The sequence below is a fragment of the Octopus bimaculoides genome, chromosome 3 (genome assembly GCF_046866305.1).
Source record: "Octopus bimaculoides isolate indiv1 chromosome 3, ASM4686630v1, whole genome shotgun sequence".
Lineage (NCBI taxonomy): Eukaryota > Metazoa > Mollusca > Cephalopoda > Octopoda > Octopodidae > Octopus > Octopus bimaculoides.
The window spans coordinates 60479163-60496389 of NC_142930.1; the positions used below are offsets into that span (position 1 = coordinate 60479163).

At 30.8% G+C, this 17227-nt stretch overlaps 1 protein-coding gene across 19 annotated transcripts in view; it reads left to right on the plus strand.

Moving 5' to 3' along the window:
- The window catches only part of LOC106874729 (uncharacterized), a 1612306-nt gene that overhangs the window by 1317644 nt on the left and 277435 nt on the right, over positions 1-17227 (plus strand). For 2 of the 19 annotated variants that reach the window (XM_089349033.1, XM_089349034.1), the window contains exon 3: positions 14219-14250. The exons of 15 other annotated variants lie outside the window; for them this stretch is intronic. Coding sequence is in view for 2 of the 4 variants with exons in the window: in XM_089349024.1 (XP_089205150.1) it covers positions 8663-8677 (15 nt within the window). In the remaining 2 variants the exon portion in view is untranslated. Of the gene's footprint in view, positions 1-8622; positions 8678-14218; positions 14251-17227 lie in introns of those variants that run through there. 2 more of the 19 variants (XM_089349024.1, XM_089349025.1) reach the window with 1 other exon arrangement.

Here is a 17227-nt window from a genome sequence, read left to right on the forward strand (position 1 = left end):
GTTTTTATATATATATATATATATATATATATATATATTAAGTCTATAGCTATCAAATGCTATTTTAGGCCTGCAATCACTTATATTATTGTTGTTGTTATTATCAACTATTTATATTACCGTGGATAACAATAACAATATCTATATAAATATTCACTCCTGAATATATTTGCTCCTTATTGGTATATTTACACTGATGCCATTCTGATTTTGGCACAAATTAATTCAGAATGCTGACAGACTTCAATGTGATGAGGAAGGTGAGGCTGTTTGCCAGACCAGAAACCATGGTCCACATATATCCAAATACCAAGAAATATATAGCATTGGGCTATATAGGTATGTGGAAGATTTTTTGTGGCCCTTTCACCTGACAACTGTTGTTTTTCTGTTGTATTTTTAAATGTTGTTATTGATATAAATTTTAATTCTATAGCTTTCTAATGCTATTTTAGGCCAGCAACCACTTGTATCGTTGTTGTTGTTGTTATCATCAACTATTTATATTAGCGTGCATAATAATAACAATAATAATATCTGTATAAATATTCACTCCTGAATATTTGCTCCTTATATAGACATATATATATGTGTATGTGTATATATATATATATATATATATATATATATATATATATATATATATATATTTATATATATATAAAATTGAGTATGTGTGTCTGTCTGTATGTGTGCATCACTAAAACTAGAGAACTACCCAAACGATTTCATTCAAATTTTACACATACCTTATTGAGTATCCATGCAGTGTCATGGGCCAAAAATATTTTATTATTATTATCAGAGAATGTATATATGTATTTTAATACTTTTGTGACAACCTGTACTTAACACTACAAAGTCTGTATAAAGCTTTATATTTTACTTTTGACAATTTTTTTCTAAAAAAGTGAAACCGGTAAAGTGAATAAACATCTTTAAAATTGCATTTTCAAACCTTCTTTCATATATAAAGATATATATATATATATATATATATATATATATATATATATATATATAGAGAGAGAGAGAGAGAGAGAGAGACATATATATATCGACATATATATTGACATATATTTATATAGACATATATATATATATATATATATATATTGACATATATATATATATATATATATATATATATATATATATAAATGAAGAAAATGGAGATGATAGAAAAGATTTTCATACAGATATTTTTATCTGAAGTCATTCAAATAATACATAGCAGTTCTTACCTACACCTGTTTTGATACAGAATTCTTTAATTTCAGAAATAGAATTCCATATACGAAACCAGTGTATTGCATATATTCCTCATGGAGAATTTTTTAAAGAAATTTAACAACATGTAGGCTAACATTCAACAAACTCAGAAATGTTTGTTTTCTTTTTAACACAAGTGTTCCATGGAAACCTTCATTGCAACATATTCACAAAAACAAATACTTTCTACACATCCTTACTCATGCCAGTGTGATACACAACAGTTCATTGATGGTTTTATGATAGTTGAAACATAGACATTATTGAGAGAAAAAGAATAGTGGATAAAACTAGTGAATGGGGAAGAACGTTATAGATTAAGTGTTAAAGAGAGAGCAGCTAGACATGACAATTCATCGAGCATATGCCTGTCGATAATAATACAGTTTAACGAAATATATATCAAACTCCACCCAACTGAATTCAAAATTGGTATGTTAATCAATGTTTATGCAAATACACTGTCTATATGTATCAAGCAAATACAAATGGGACCCATATATTGCTAGATTAACCTACAGAAAATAAACACATGCACATATATCTACATACATACACACATCTATATATATGTGTGTGTGTGTATATATATATATATATATATATATATATATATATATATATATACATACATATATATACACATATACTCATACATATACAAATATATGTATATGTATATATATATGTATATATATATATATATATATATATATATATATATATATATACACACACATTTTATTCAAATATAAATATGTCTAATATAAGCTATTATCAATGATTACTACAAACCTAATGATAGTTCCTAAATGTCCATTTTGATGCATGAACACAAGAAAATCCCATTTCCATCTTAGTATTTAATAGGCTTCTCCAAACTTGAATCAAATACAGCTCTTCTAAAGAAAAAAAGCAGAAAAACTTACCAATTAAATTTGCTAAGGCTACTGGAAGCAGACCTATCATTATTATTAAAGGTGTAAATATGGTTAGAAATACGTTTTTTAATAAAATTTTGCATTCCACCTATGTAAACGTAATTTCTACCTTCAGAATATACCGCACACCTGTAAACAGCATTTTTTCAGTTATAGTAATTCTTAAACAAACATTTACTTTTAACCCTGCAGTCACAAAAAGTATTATCTGTATCCCTCACATTATTATACTGTTTCCCATCTTTACTAATTAGATTTTAATTGTTTGTTCAAAAGGTTAGGATGGGATTTCACTTAAGTAGCTTCCCTTTGTACATTAGATGTCCTACATTCACTCTATTCTCTTATGTTTGTTCTGTTGATATTAATAGAACGGCATTTACTACCATTACAAGTTTTATGAAAAAAGAATACAATTTTCTCTTGTATAAATTACTAAATACAGAATGACCAATTCTAAAGTGCCTAGGGTTAATAATATCATAGTAACTCTTTTCTTTTTTTGTGAAGTGTTTAGAAAATAATTTGTATAACGCACCGACCAAATTACCCTTAATCTGCTTAGTGAATAGAACAATAAACCAAACAGTTTCATTCTCATTAGAAGATGCATTATAACCTCCACATTTACGAACATTATCGGATATATAAGGTGTTTGCTTTCTAATCTTTTTACTCCCACCCCTGACCTTACTAGAAAGATTAGAAGAACTAAGCAGTATATTGTTTCCCATAATTCACATATCCTGCTTTTAATATTGTTTTTTAATATTCTTAAATTTAATATTTTTCAATTTATTTCTGTTCCTATTTCCTAATTATTATTTTCCAATCCATGTTTGTATGGGAAACAACTAGGTCATTAGAACTACCAATATTATTAGGACAATATACTAATCTCTGTTTATATCCAGCTTTGCTAAGTGTGATGTTATAGTAGTTGGCATTTTTATTGAAAATCTCTCTATTAGATGATTAATTTGAAATTCTTTTGAAAATATCATAAACTAAAAAGTTCTTCACAGAACCAGGATGGTTGCTTTCAAAGTAAATATACCTAAGACTAAAGTTTGTTTTATGGTATGGTTGGTATTGACCTGTAAAAAAAATTAAGATTAACGTCAAGGAAGTCCACCGATTCATGCTCATTTTGAATCATTATAGAAAGTCCAAAACTTTTTAAAAAACCTGTGTAATTTTTTCTTATATAGCTCTATCTTTCTATTAGACATGTTCCTAACTGTAAAAAGGGCTTCATCCCTATAAAGACTTCCTTCCAGGTTAGTAAAGTCCCTACCTAGGGTAAATTGAATGTAAATCCCAACTAAATCTGTAACTTTAGCAGAATCAGCTGATTCCATTGCCATATCAAATTCATCCATACTATTAATCTTAGTCCAATACTTATTTTCAAACTCTATTTTTGTTTTTCTAGAGGCTAAAATAATCCTTATTTCATCCATCTTGATATTAGAGTTATTTTTCGCAAATATGAGAGTTTTATTTAAGACGATTTGGTTAATTGAACAGTAATAGCTAACAATATCCATTTGCATGAGCTTATTCCTACTATTAAATCTAACTCTATTAAACCAATCAGTTACCTCATAGTTATTAGATAAGAATTGCAATCTTATTTTTACTTTAAGAACAGGAATATACTTATCTAAAATTGCTTTAGTAAGTTTACCCAAATCAGATTTACCTGGGCAAATCAATCTAACTTAAAGGCTGTGATCTAAGGACTGTGTCAAGTTCTCATTAAAGGCCTGTGATATGCAGGTCACTGACTGGGAGAACAATGCCTGTCATCCCCACAGATGGAGGAAGCAGGTTAAGGAGAGGATCAACACTTTTGAGAGAGCACATATCCAGCGTGAAGAACTTAAGTGAGCTGCGCGAAAGCACACAGCTCGTATAGTGAATGGGGAAAGCTTGGTGTGCAATGTTTGCAGTCGTGTATGCTTGTCAAGAGCACGGCTCATTAGCCACCAACGGAGCCACAAATGCAAAATATAAGTTAGTCCTAGAGCGCACAATGTTCCTGAAGGTCAGCAATGGTCTTCCTTGGTCACGAGTGGATGGCCATCATGTTTATATATATATATATATATATATATATATATATATATATATATATATATATATATATATATATGTATGTTTATATATCTATATATATGTATGTCTATATATGTATATATAGATATGTTTATATATGTATATATATATATGTTTATATATGTATATATATGTATGTATGTTTATATTTCTATATATATGTATATATATATATGCTTATATATGTTTATATATATGTGTGTGTGTATATATATATGTTTATATATGTATATATATATGTGTGTGTGTGTTTATATATACGTTTATATATTCTTTCCTCCTCATTTTTAGATTACATGATTGTTGTAAATGAGTGTCACTGTGATTGAAGCAGGTTCATGTCTTTCTAATCTACTATGAAAATATACCCTAACTAGAATCATATCTGGCTGTAGAAACTCTGCCTGATAGTATTTCATTTGCCTTATTTGGAAACGTAAGCAATAAAACCTTAATGATAATGATGGTAATGACTATTGCATTCAAGTAGTACTTTGAATCAGGGTTCTTACATATCACAATGCCTTGTGCTTCAAGTCTTTCTGTGAATTGTACTGCATTGAGGGTCTTTTATTATGTTTTTGATATACTAGCACATTTGCATGCGCTCACACAGAAACAATTCTGAAAATTGTTTAGATGATTTTGATAAATGACTTAATGTAAATCAATAATTTCTGCCAACCTTTCTAATCAATTGGCTAAATTTCCTTAGAGATCATCTTTGTATTGTCAATTTTAAATCAGGAAATGATGGATTATCATGCCTGTACATGATGGAATATCATGCCTGTACATGGAGTTATTAAAACATTTTACAGAGAAGCCTTACCTATGAATGTTTAGTTGAAAGCAGCCTGCTTGTAATATTACATTTCAACATTTTCTATTCAAGTTTCTTACACTAGTTCTAAAAGGAAATAATTAAATTTTATAAACATATCCTTCAGCAAGCTAAATTAAAATCCTTGATTTGCATCACTCAGGGTAAAATAAAAATGTGCTACTGTTGCCCAGTCTAGCATTTTTGTTACTACAATACAGTTTTTACTGATGTTATGATGCTATTTTTACATGCCAGGTGAGACCATCAAGTTTGCAATGCTTCCATTTTCCTTGAAAATATTTGACAGATTTCAAACCAAAACAAATTTATTAGCTAAAGATCAACCTTTGTGAAAATAAATCATAGTAAAAGTTGTCAGCTTCAGTTTGTCTTATTATTATTAATGTCAAATCTTAACGTTATTACATTTCTGTTTCTATATTGAAAAGAAAAAATAGAGCAGAAAAAGAAAAAAAAAAAATGCCTAAGCAACTAACAACTGCTGTTATTTTCTGTTTATTTTACACTATATCTCAGATTTGCTTCTTTATCTTGTTTATTCTTAATTTATTTTCTGTTTATTTTACAATATATATCAGATTTGGTTTTAATTCTTGTTTGTTTATTTTGGCTCTTTTTGTTGTCTTCTTTTGCTTCTTTATTATGCAGGACCGAGCAGTAATTCAAACTAGAGATCATAAGTTGAGTTCTTTTGCTTTGCGATTTTTTTTCATCTCAGATTATGGTTTTATGTTTGTTTCTGTTATATAGTACAATGTATTTAATTCCACATAACTAGGTTATTATTGACCATATAATGTAGCCATTGTTGGGGTGGTGCAGTGTTTATTATTTTGCTGAGTCTGTTATTTTACTTCTTAATTCTACTAGCTACATTTCAAATGGCTGTGGAAAAGAGACTACAGGAATATTAGCTTCTAGAAGCTGATAGCCTACCTAAGCAGACACTGATCACAACACACACACACACACACACACACACACACACAAACTAGAAAGGTCCCATTATTTCATTACTGTGTGTGTGTATTTGTGTGTGTGAGTGTGCATTTGCACTTGGATATATGTTTATATTTGTGTATATGGGGATCAGTTTTTGTTTTAACGATGTTGTATTGAAACACAACTATGGTATAATTTGATTTTTTTTCTTCACTGGCATCATCTATATCTGCATATCATTTGGAATGAAAAAGTTCCTAATTCCATTCTTATCATCAATGGTTCTAGAATATTTAAGCCTCATTTTCAGAATGTAGAATTGTTTTTGACTTCTGTACTACCCTTCTATGATTGATCGTATATCATCATTTAATATCTGTTCTCCATGCTATATATAGAAGGAAGTCATTCATCATTCATCCCTGATAACGTGACTGGCTCACCGAAGGTGCTGTTTGATGAGTAGGTATTCAATGGAAAGTCATAGTACACTGCTATCTTCCTTAGAGCCAAAACAAATCAACTGCCAAAGAAAACAGAAGAAAAGAAAGGATGAAATTTGGTTAATGTGGCATTTATAGAGAACTAACTTACCTGTTCTAGCCATCAACCTTAAACTATATAGAGTTGCTATTATGCAAAAGTGTTGTATGTCCAAAACGTTGCTTTTTCAGAAAACGAAAAAATATTTTCACCATTCCATAGTAAAACCGTTGTACTACACTTTGGCAATTTTTGATATCTTGGCATCCAAAGCAGCTGGAGACATGATAGTTTGACCAAATGAACCAGCTATTGCAAGCAAAAATAAATATTGAAGAAAACGCATTTGGCCAAATTTGGACATGTGACAGTTTAAAATAATTGCAACAATATATAAAAGAATTGAGGAACTCCAGATGAGGACCCATCTATTAGGTCACATAGTTAATAATAGATTCTGTGGCAGATTGAGCAACAAGTATTTTTGAACTTTGCTTATTTTCTTGGTATTTGGAGTTTAGTGTACTGGTATTCTGTTTTTGGTTATTGCTATTGCTTGTGGGTGATCAATGTGTAGGTTTTATTCAGCTTACAATGACTAGAATTTAGAATTTATTTAAAGTTTGAAGTAGTTGAATAATAGTTTTATTGTGCTTCCATTGCAAATTTGGTTTCTTCAGTGCTAATGGAATGATGTTTTCCTCATTAGTTTGAAGATGTTTTTGCCACAAGAGTGTCACTACAACAATGAAAGGTTAGTTGGACTAGGTGTTTGTGTTTCTGTTCCTATTTTCCAGTCTAATATTTGTCTGGTTTGGTGGCTCTTTGTAATATTGTATCATCTTTGTTAACTTGCTTCTTGACAGGGCTTTTTCATAATATGAAGTTTGGCTTCTTGGGTTTCAGTTTTGAGATTCTAGGTAAGTTCTTTGTGAACAAGCTTTGCTTATGTCTTTCGGGTGGTTTGTGTGTTACCAAGTTCCATTCCTATGAACTGCAACAGAATATATATTCTAAAACATACTGGATAATGTTTGAAACCTTTTATATGAGTGAAATGAAATTGTTTAATTAAGAAAAACAGTAAAAATACTGGCATTGTAAAGTTTATTTGTTTTTTGTATTGTTCTCTTTCTTTTTTTATGAAGGACTGTATTTTTCTTAAATATATTAAGAATCTCCTAACATTTAGCAAACCTCTTTAACTTACTGATAGAAAAACTGAGGTCACCAGTGATTATGAAAATCAAACTAAATTAACTAATTTCACCATGGTTACAATGATGGCCATGTGGCTGTGTTGTTTGCTTCATAACCAGCTGTATCTTGGTTCAATCTTACTTTGAACTTTGAGTGTCTTCTAAAATAGACTCAAGTTAATCAATGTTTTGTGAAAGAAATTTGTAAATCGGTGACTGACCTGTTGGAAACCTAGAACTAATGATGCCATTGTTCATAAAATGCATGACATGAAATAGGAAAAGAAAAATAACCATACATAACTGATCATTGCTATAGTGACATTATATACTTAATCAATGACTGTGATGCTTTACTTCTATCATATTTAGCCTTTATTCCTTATGATGAACACCATTAAACCAAATGTAAAACTATTGGCAAAGCAAATTCATAAACTGTTTTTTTTGTTCAAAACTGCAGCTCAGTTCACATTCTTATGCTACTAATGCTCTTAAGAAATGCATGAACACCACACAATCTGATTCTCCTACCTTATAGATTTGTGACCTTGCGCTTAAGTAGAAATCAATACATTTGAATGCCTTAACCTCACTTGATAATCATTTCATATATTTTGTACAACTTCTTGACAAATTCAATGCTTTCTAGGAATTTAAAACATTTCTGCTATTATTGTATCTCACTTATCTTTTAAGTCGACCCCCTTTTTCTCCTATTTTGAATTAGCTAGTAGAAAATCAGGTAATCAATATTTCATTGAAGTTTTTTGTTTATGAGGCTATTGATTTCTGATTTTTTTTTTTTTTTCTATAGAAACTAACTCCTCCAAAATACTTTCCAATCCCATTCAATAATGTTGAGCATATTTGTAAGTATGCCTTTTCATATTAGAGAAATGTAAACTAGAACAGAAGAAATACTTATACATACAGGCCAATTATCTTATAGTCTCTACTGCAGCTGTATCTATTGTTATTGCACCGTTATTAAATTATTTTAAAGTACAGTTGGTTAGTTACTGAATTGCAGCTTCCATGTCAAACTTAATACTAATGATAGCAATAATGATGATGATGATGATGATAATAATAATAATAATAATCTTTCTTTCTGCTATAGGCACAAGGAAAATTATGGGAGTGGGCATATTGATAACATTGACCCCAGTGTTCAGCTGGTACTCATTTTTTTTTACCTCAAAAGGACAAAAGGCAAAGTTGACCTCGGCAGAATTTGAACTCAGAATGTGAAAGGTAGACAAAATGCTGCCAAGCATTTTGTCTGGCCTGCTAATAATTCTGCCAATTTGCCACCTTGATAATAATTAATAATAACAATAACAACAGCAGCCATAATAATATTTATTATTATAATGATATTCAAATATGAATTAGAAGAAGCACTAGTGTTGCAAACATTATCAAACACATACAATGTATGTGCTTTGCTTATCCATTAGTAAGCTGTGATTTAACATGGTGGAGGTGACTCTCAAAGTGATGGGTGTTAAAACATCTGATGTCATCTATGTTTTCCCATTTTTGTGGATTTTTAACATTATGTTCCTGAACCAAACTGGAAGTGAATAGCCTGTCCATGACTATATGCAAGATAGTGTAAAAACCATCTGCTGGTAGGCCCAGATGATGCATACATAGGCATAAATTCAAATATAAATTAGAAGTGGTGTCAGTGCTGTAAACATTATTGAATACACCACCACCACCACCACCACGACCACCACCACTACTACTACTACTACTACTACTACTACTACTACTACTACTACTACTACTACTACTATCACTACCAATAATGATAATAATAATAATAATAATTATAGAGGAACAGTAAGCAAAGATATAGACAAATGGCTGAAGGACATTGAAATAGAATGCCCGGTAGAGCTCCTACAGAAAGTTTGTCACTTATGGACAGCAAGGATTATCAGGAGGATTCTAAGCACTTGAAAGAGCCAAACCAAAATAATATTTATACCTGTACATGTTTAGTCTTGGTATAAAAGACGGGCTACAACAAATATTCTGCTCAATATCACAGCTTTGTTTGTCAGTTACCTTAGATCGTTTAACGTCCGCTTTCCATGCTAGCATGGGTGGACGATTTGACTGAGGACTGGTGAAACCAGATGGCTACACCAGGCTCCAATCTGATTTGGCAGAGTTTCTACAGCTGGATGCCCTTCCTAACGCCAACCACTCAGAGTGTAGTGGGTGCTTTTACGTGCCACCGGCACGAAGGCCAGTCAGGCGGTACTGGCAACGGCCACGCTTGAAATGGTGTATTTTATGTGCCACCCGCACAAGAGCCAGTCCAGGGGCACTGGCAACGATCTCGCTTGAAAGTTCTTACACATGCCGCGGGCACAAGTGCCAGAAAGGCGACACTGGGCACAGGTGCCATCACGATTTCGCATTAATAATAACAACAATAATAAAAATAATAATTATACCGTCCAGCATAAATAAAAGTCAACTTCATTATATTTGTGAAAACTTATTCTAAAATTAAATGAGTCAGCTTCCTGTATGAATGTTTACATTTGTACATCATTTTTCAACAAAAAATTTCTAAAAACCTTCTGGAAACAATCTGTTCATGTAATTAACAAACCCCGAAAGTTTGTTGTTTTGGCAAAAAAAAAACAGCACAAGGCCTGAAATTTTGTGAGACGGAAATAGTCGATCACATCAACCCCAGTACTTGACTTGTACTTAATTTATCAGTCAAGAAAGGCAAAGTTAATCTCGGCAAAATTTGAACTCAGAACAAAGCTGCAGAATACTGATAAACATTTTGCCTGGCATCTTAACAATTTTATAATAATTTAATAATAATGATGATTTCTACCATAGGCAGAAGATCAGAAATACACAAGTCGAAAAAATAATAGACAAAATCAACCCAAACACTAATAATAATAATAATAACAATAACAACAATACCTTGATGAAGTAACAGGCACTGGGTCTCATGGTTTCTGATCTTAACTGTTATCATGTATATGTTTTGTCTTGGTATAAAAGATGGGCTACAGCAAATAATCTGCTCAATACCACAGATCTGCTTGTCAGGTGCTTGACCATAACTAATTGAGCATGTTCCTTAGTGGCTGATGATATATGCATCTCTGATCATGAGCAGAAGTAGTGGGAGAGCATCATAGCCAAATGCTGAGAGGAATTCTTTGGGGTTTGAATAATTCACCTCTGGAAACATGGGTGTTTCATTCATCATCCTTAAACATCTTTATTCAGGAATTGAGCAGGATGGGCTATTCAGCTTGAAGAAAATTCTAACTGAACTCCACCTGCAAGGTTATGCACTGTTTATCTTGATATGAAATTCACCATGTTGCACACATATGGTAGTGATGCATATGCCTGGTGTACCCTTATCAGACAGGTAGTCATGATGGGTATACTGTGTTTCATATATTTTACCCCAGTGTCACTTTGATGACATCGACTGCTCTCTCACTTAATAATGATGATAATGATAATAATGATAATAATAATAATAATAATAATGATAATAATGATAATGATGATGATGATAATAATAATAATAATAATAATGATTATCATCATCATCATCATCATCGTCATCATCATTATTATTATTATTATTGCACTAGCACATGCTAATTTTTATTAATATATGTTTTATCTTGAAGTTTGATGACAAGTCTGTTCAAATCTGAAGAATCTTTCTCAGAATTCTTGAGAATATAGGATGGTACTTTTCTGCAGGTTAACAATGCAACTTTCAATTTCAGTCTCTTTCAGTCTTTTAGGTAGCATTTTGGGTATTGTACCAAGTACACCAATTACAACCTTGCTGCCTTGGTCTTACACAACCGCCTCGGTTCTCTGGCTAGATCCTGATATTCCTCAGTTTTTTTGTTTTTTATCAATTTCTTTGATATCAACTCTCCTGTCATAGGGAATTGCAAAATCTATGATCTTACACTGTTCATTTTGTCCCCTATGATAATGTCCAGTCTTCTTTCTTCAGTGATATGTTCAGTCTTTACAGGGAAATCCCACAAGATCTTGTAATCCTCATTTTCTGTCACAGCCTCTGGTTCATGTTCAAACCACATTTCTGCTTTTTGAAATCATTCCAATACTCTCTTTTGCCTACACAGTCATGTCTGCATTTATACTCCTTTTGCAGTAGTATTCTGCACTTGCACAAAAGGTGATTGATACTTTCATCTCCTTTCCTGTAGTTTCTGTATTTGCTGTCTGACTGAGTTTTGTCAATCCTTGCCTATATCAGACTTGTTCTAAGGACTTGTTCCTAAGCAGCTATAACTAGCATTTCTGTTTCTCATTTCAGGTTCCCATCTGTAACATGAGACAGCAGTCTTCTGACTTTCTCAGTTTGTTGCATAAATTGGCCATGTAGTTCCATCTTATTTCCATCTGTTTTTTTTTCTATTGTTCTTTCCTTTCTTTTTGAATTCTCCTGCTGTTTTGGTCACTTTTTGGGTATCTCTGGCTGCCAATAGTGCTCTTCCATTACTTCTTTTCCAGACCTAGTATTGCAGTATTAACCATATCTTCTGCATTTAGTAATTCTCTGCTACTTTTCTTGGTAGGTAGAGTCAGCCAGTATTACTTTCAGGGTGGAGTGCATTGTGCATTGTGGAGACAGTTTTCTCATTCTTCCATCCAAGTTCTGTAGCTCAATCTTTGTCCATTTCAGAAAAGGAACAGAGTATCTCAGTACAGTTATAGCCAATGTATTTATGGTTTTAATGATGTTTTAAGCACCTTCCTAATTCTTCTATTGCACCCTTCAGTAACTTTCTCTCTAATTTCTCCTTCCATTATTCTACTGTCTTGTAGCACTCCAACGTATTTGTGCCCCTTGATTATTATTATCATTATTATTATTATTATTATTATATGAAAATTCACAGCTTATTTTACTGGGTATGAGGGAAAGTGTCAGCTGTCCACAGCCAGAAGACTAAGGTGACACTTGTTTATTGGTCATGCTTCTTGAACCCTGTGAAGAATTCTTGCAGCTCCAAGCAATGCTAATTTTTGTAGCTGTTCTACCTTCACACTTGTGCCGATCTTTTTCAGTCATGTTGGTAGTTGAGTGCTGATACTTCCAAGTGCACCAATTACTTTTGGTATCACATCTACTCTCTTCATTGACCACAACCTTCATATTTCCTTCTTCAAATCGTCATAGTTGTTTATTTTTTCTTTTTCTTTCACATTGATCCTGTTGTCACTGGGGCATGCTATATCAATTATCATACATGTTCTTTCTTCACCGAGGCATGCTTATTATTGTTGTTGTTGTTGTTGTTGTTGTCGTTGTCGTTGTCGTTGTTGTTGTTGTTGTTGTTCTTCTTCTTCTTCGTCTAATTATTATTATTATTATTATAAGAAACTATATGATGATTAGAATTCAGATGGAGATTAAATCCTGAACTTTAGGAACTGCTGCTTTTGGATCTACAGAGATTGAGTAGGAAGTTATTTCATTAAGCCATGTTAAAGACAAGTAAATCTGAAGTGAAATAAGTCTATGAGTTTATTTGTAAGTTTGATGATAATTAATAGAACTGGAAAAAATAACTTTTTCAAGATGATGCACAGTGCCTACAATATCTGAAATCAGCCCTACTAGAATTGTATTCTAGCCATGGTTGAATGTGATGCATATTTTGTAACTTTGTCTTTTTTTTGACATTTATTCTTTAGCTTCACATGAACATGATTAGCATGAGAATTTTGGAACAGTATTAATTATGATCTAATTAGGATGTAAGATGTATTTATTTATCTGCATTTAGATTTGTGTATTAATGTATATCTTTACTTTGCATCTTCAAACCAATAAAGAACAAAAAAGATTATGAAAGACTGATTGTGATTGTTAGTTTCTGATTCAGTGTAGTGTGTGCTGAAGTTAAAAGGAACATATAGAGAAAGCAAAGCAAGACTGGAAATTAGTAATTTAGAAACAATGAAACTGTGGGTGTTAAACAAATTGTGTGATTTATCCACATCAAACTAATAATGAATATTATTAGATTAATGGAGGCATTATATGGTAACCAGATTATCAAATGGTTATGCTGAATGTACCAAACGAATTCTTTTAAGTGTGAGTGTTATAGAAAAAGATCTACGTTTGCTTTAAAAATTGAAAGATTGTTTTGAATGGTATTTCATGACAGACATTCATTAAAGAAGTTTTAAAATGAAATCTTGATTTATTATCTATCAAATGAAATAATTTTGTTTTATTAAAGATATATTTTTGAAGTGTGTATACATACAAATTGTTTTCCTCTTTAATATATATTAGACATAATCAAATTTTTATATCTTTTTCTCTTTTTCTTTTTTGCTTTTAGGTAAGTCTTATACACGTTTGCTGTTTTCATTGGTAATGTATACATCAATTTGCTGTTTAAGATTTTAGTAAATGTGGCATTTTATGTTTAAAGTTTATAATAAAAAAGAAATGTGATATTTTTCTTTTATCTACTAACTTTAATGTACTGTGTGCAATAATTTCAACTTAAATTTCATGGTATATCCTCTTTAAGTTTTAACTATTATAACATAATTATAATTTATGAAAGATGTCTGAATAATTTCTGAAATTCTGTAGCAATGAATATCATTTTAGGTGATGGAAAAAGAATACATATAAGCTATTTTATGCTGATGCAACCAGCTTCTTTCACATTCAGTTGCAACCTATTACGTATGATGCAATTAAATGTTTTTGTTTTTGGTTTCTCAATTATTAACTTGTGCTTTTCACCCAAGTTCTATTGAAACTTATTTTAATAATCATTAAGTTATTTTCTTCTATTTAATACCTGTTTACTAAAACTACTATTCCCATGATTTTTTCCAACACTGTTATTTTTTTCTATAATAAAGGTACAATTATTGGTAACTTTGTAAAAATCAACAGAACTGAGAAAATGTATTGAATAATAATATTCTATTTGTTTTTTGTATATCTTTATTTTGGTTCTGTTCAATAGTTTAATACAAAATTATTCTTATAACTTATTTGTCTATCAGTAAAAGACACAAAATTTCTCATTGGCCAGTTATTTTCATTTGATTGATTAAAAAATACCACTCCAGTATGTATATTCTTTTTAAAATAATTACAGCATTTCAGTAATTTAATAAAAAGTGATTTGGTTCCAATAGATTTTTCTTTAAAGAGCAGGACATTTGTTTTGTAGGGTTTTGATTAATGATCACTGCAATATTCATATTTATTACATATCACTAAAATGTCATGTTCTCTATAGTAAAGATTGATTTCTGTAATGAATTTGTAGTATTGAACAATTGCTTATAGTATTGCTTGTTCATAAAATATTTTCAATGGGGTTTCAGCAAGCAGCAGCTCTTGCTATGACTTACGTCATAGCATTACATGTTCATTTGAATTTTATTTCTAGAATAGATCTCTACCAATTCAAGTGATGTGTTATTGTTTAAAGATGTGAAATCTATCAAGGTAAAGTACAAACATGTTGGAATTATAAATTGCTCAATATTTTTGGGAAGTAATATTAAAAGTTGATTTGAATTTTTTATAAGTCTCCTCAGTTGCCTTAGCTGTATTATATTCATTTAATAACTTACAAATCTAACAACATTCAAACTATATGAAAACCTGATAAAGTTTATCAATAGGCATAAATTAAAATGAGTCAAAATTATAACACAACACCTATATAAAATTGGATTCAATTTACTTTTCTTTTTTCTGAAAAAACATTTTGCTGAAATTTTAATAACATTTGTATTGGACAAAGAATTAGAGATGCTTTAGACTTTCCAGTTTAGAGAAATTAAAAGCAACAACAACCAAGAAAAAAAAAGACAAATAATCCCAGGTTTATTTTTGTTTTATTGTTATTCTGATTGATATGACATAAGATATTTAGCATAAACTTTTAATGTTACACATCTTACCTTCATTCAGATAAGCAAGTTTACTGTTTTACATGCAGTAGTCTGTGGCCTAAATATTTTGTTCTTTTTTAAATTCAGTGTTAAACAATGTTTAATGGGTGAGCATATTTATATGTAAAAGCACATTTCTTGCATTTTTCAGCCATCTTATCCCACTAATAATTGGCATATGGTTGATTGAACAAGATTTAAGCAATCTCATTAAAGATTAAATGATACTATGATAACTTGGTGAAATAGTTTATGACCAGAGAGTATTAATGCCTAGCTGTTTTACAACATTGAACTTTGAAGTAATAGCATGTTGAAATAGAATTCAGCTTTGTATAAATTTGAAACAAGGAGTTACTTGTCAATCATGTAGCTTCTATCAAGTACCTCAGTACAGAGCTAAGGCACATGATGGGTAAGCTAAATCAGGACTAGTATTAAGTGCTCAATATATTCTTGTTCTGTTCCTTTATTTTCTTAAGTTTGCTTCCTTAAGGTTGAATAGAGTAACAATATCTGCAAAACCAGGATGACTTTCTATTCTTGGCATCTTAAGTTGAAGAAATGAATATAATTTTGTAGCAATTCTGGCACAAGTTTTGACTTAATCAATCTATACAATATATTGAGAAGTAGAAATCTGCCTTCTTTTTATAAAAAAAATGATTCTTTATCTGAAGTTTTCTTTCTCAGTTCTTTTATTTGGATATTATTGCAACTTAACTTTGTAAGAAGGTAAGCAATGTTTGTGCCGTAGAATGCAAGAGTGCACATATAAATATATGCATCACTGCTAAAGGTTTAAAAAAAATTTATTCTGTTTCTTCTTTGTTTTGTGCTGTGCGGAAATACTTGTTTACTACATCTCATGATAGGTTTTGAAAATTGATTAGTAGACTAGATAACAAGATGAGAAGAATGATAGTTAAACAGTTTTTTGTTAATAAATGTAAAGTATTAATGACAGGATCCTGAGCCTAATCTAGATTACCAAAATCAGATCTTATTCTGTATAGAAAGTGTTGAATTATATGTCACTTAACCATTATATAGAAGTGCATTTTATTGTAGTTTCCAACATACTTTTTTGTGTGTCTGTGAGACATTCTGTATATAACTTATACTAAACATCTTAATACTTTCTGTTGGCCTATATTTACAAAAGTATGGAAAATAATTGGCAACATAAAGATTGATGACTTGTTCTTATTGTTAAGCCCCAGGTTAACCCATATTGAGCAAATTTATGTTCGAAAGGGTCCAAATTGTGATCATCCTTTCTGTTTGAAACATAATACATCCAAAAACTATCTTGAATATATTGTACTTCAAATTGTGATGGTAGGGTATTTTGAGAGATTTTTGACTGCTATTTCTAACAAGTTGAGCAACCCTTTAGAGGCTCCTACATTAGCACTTGA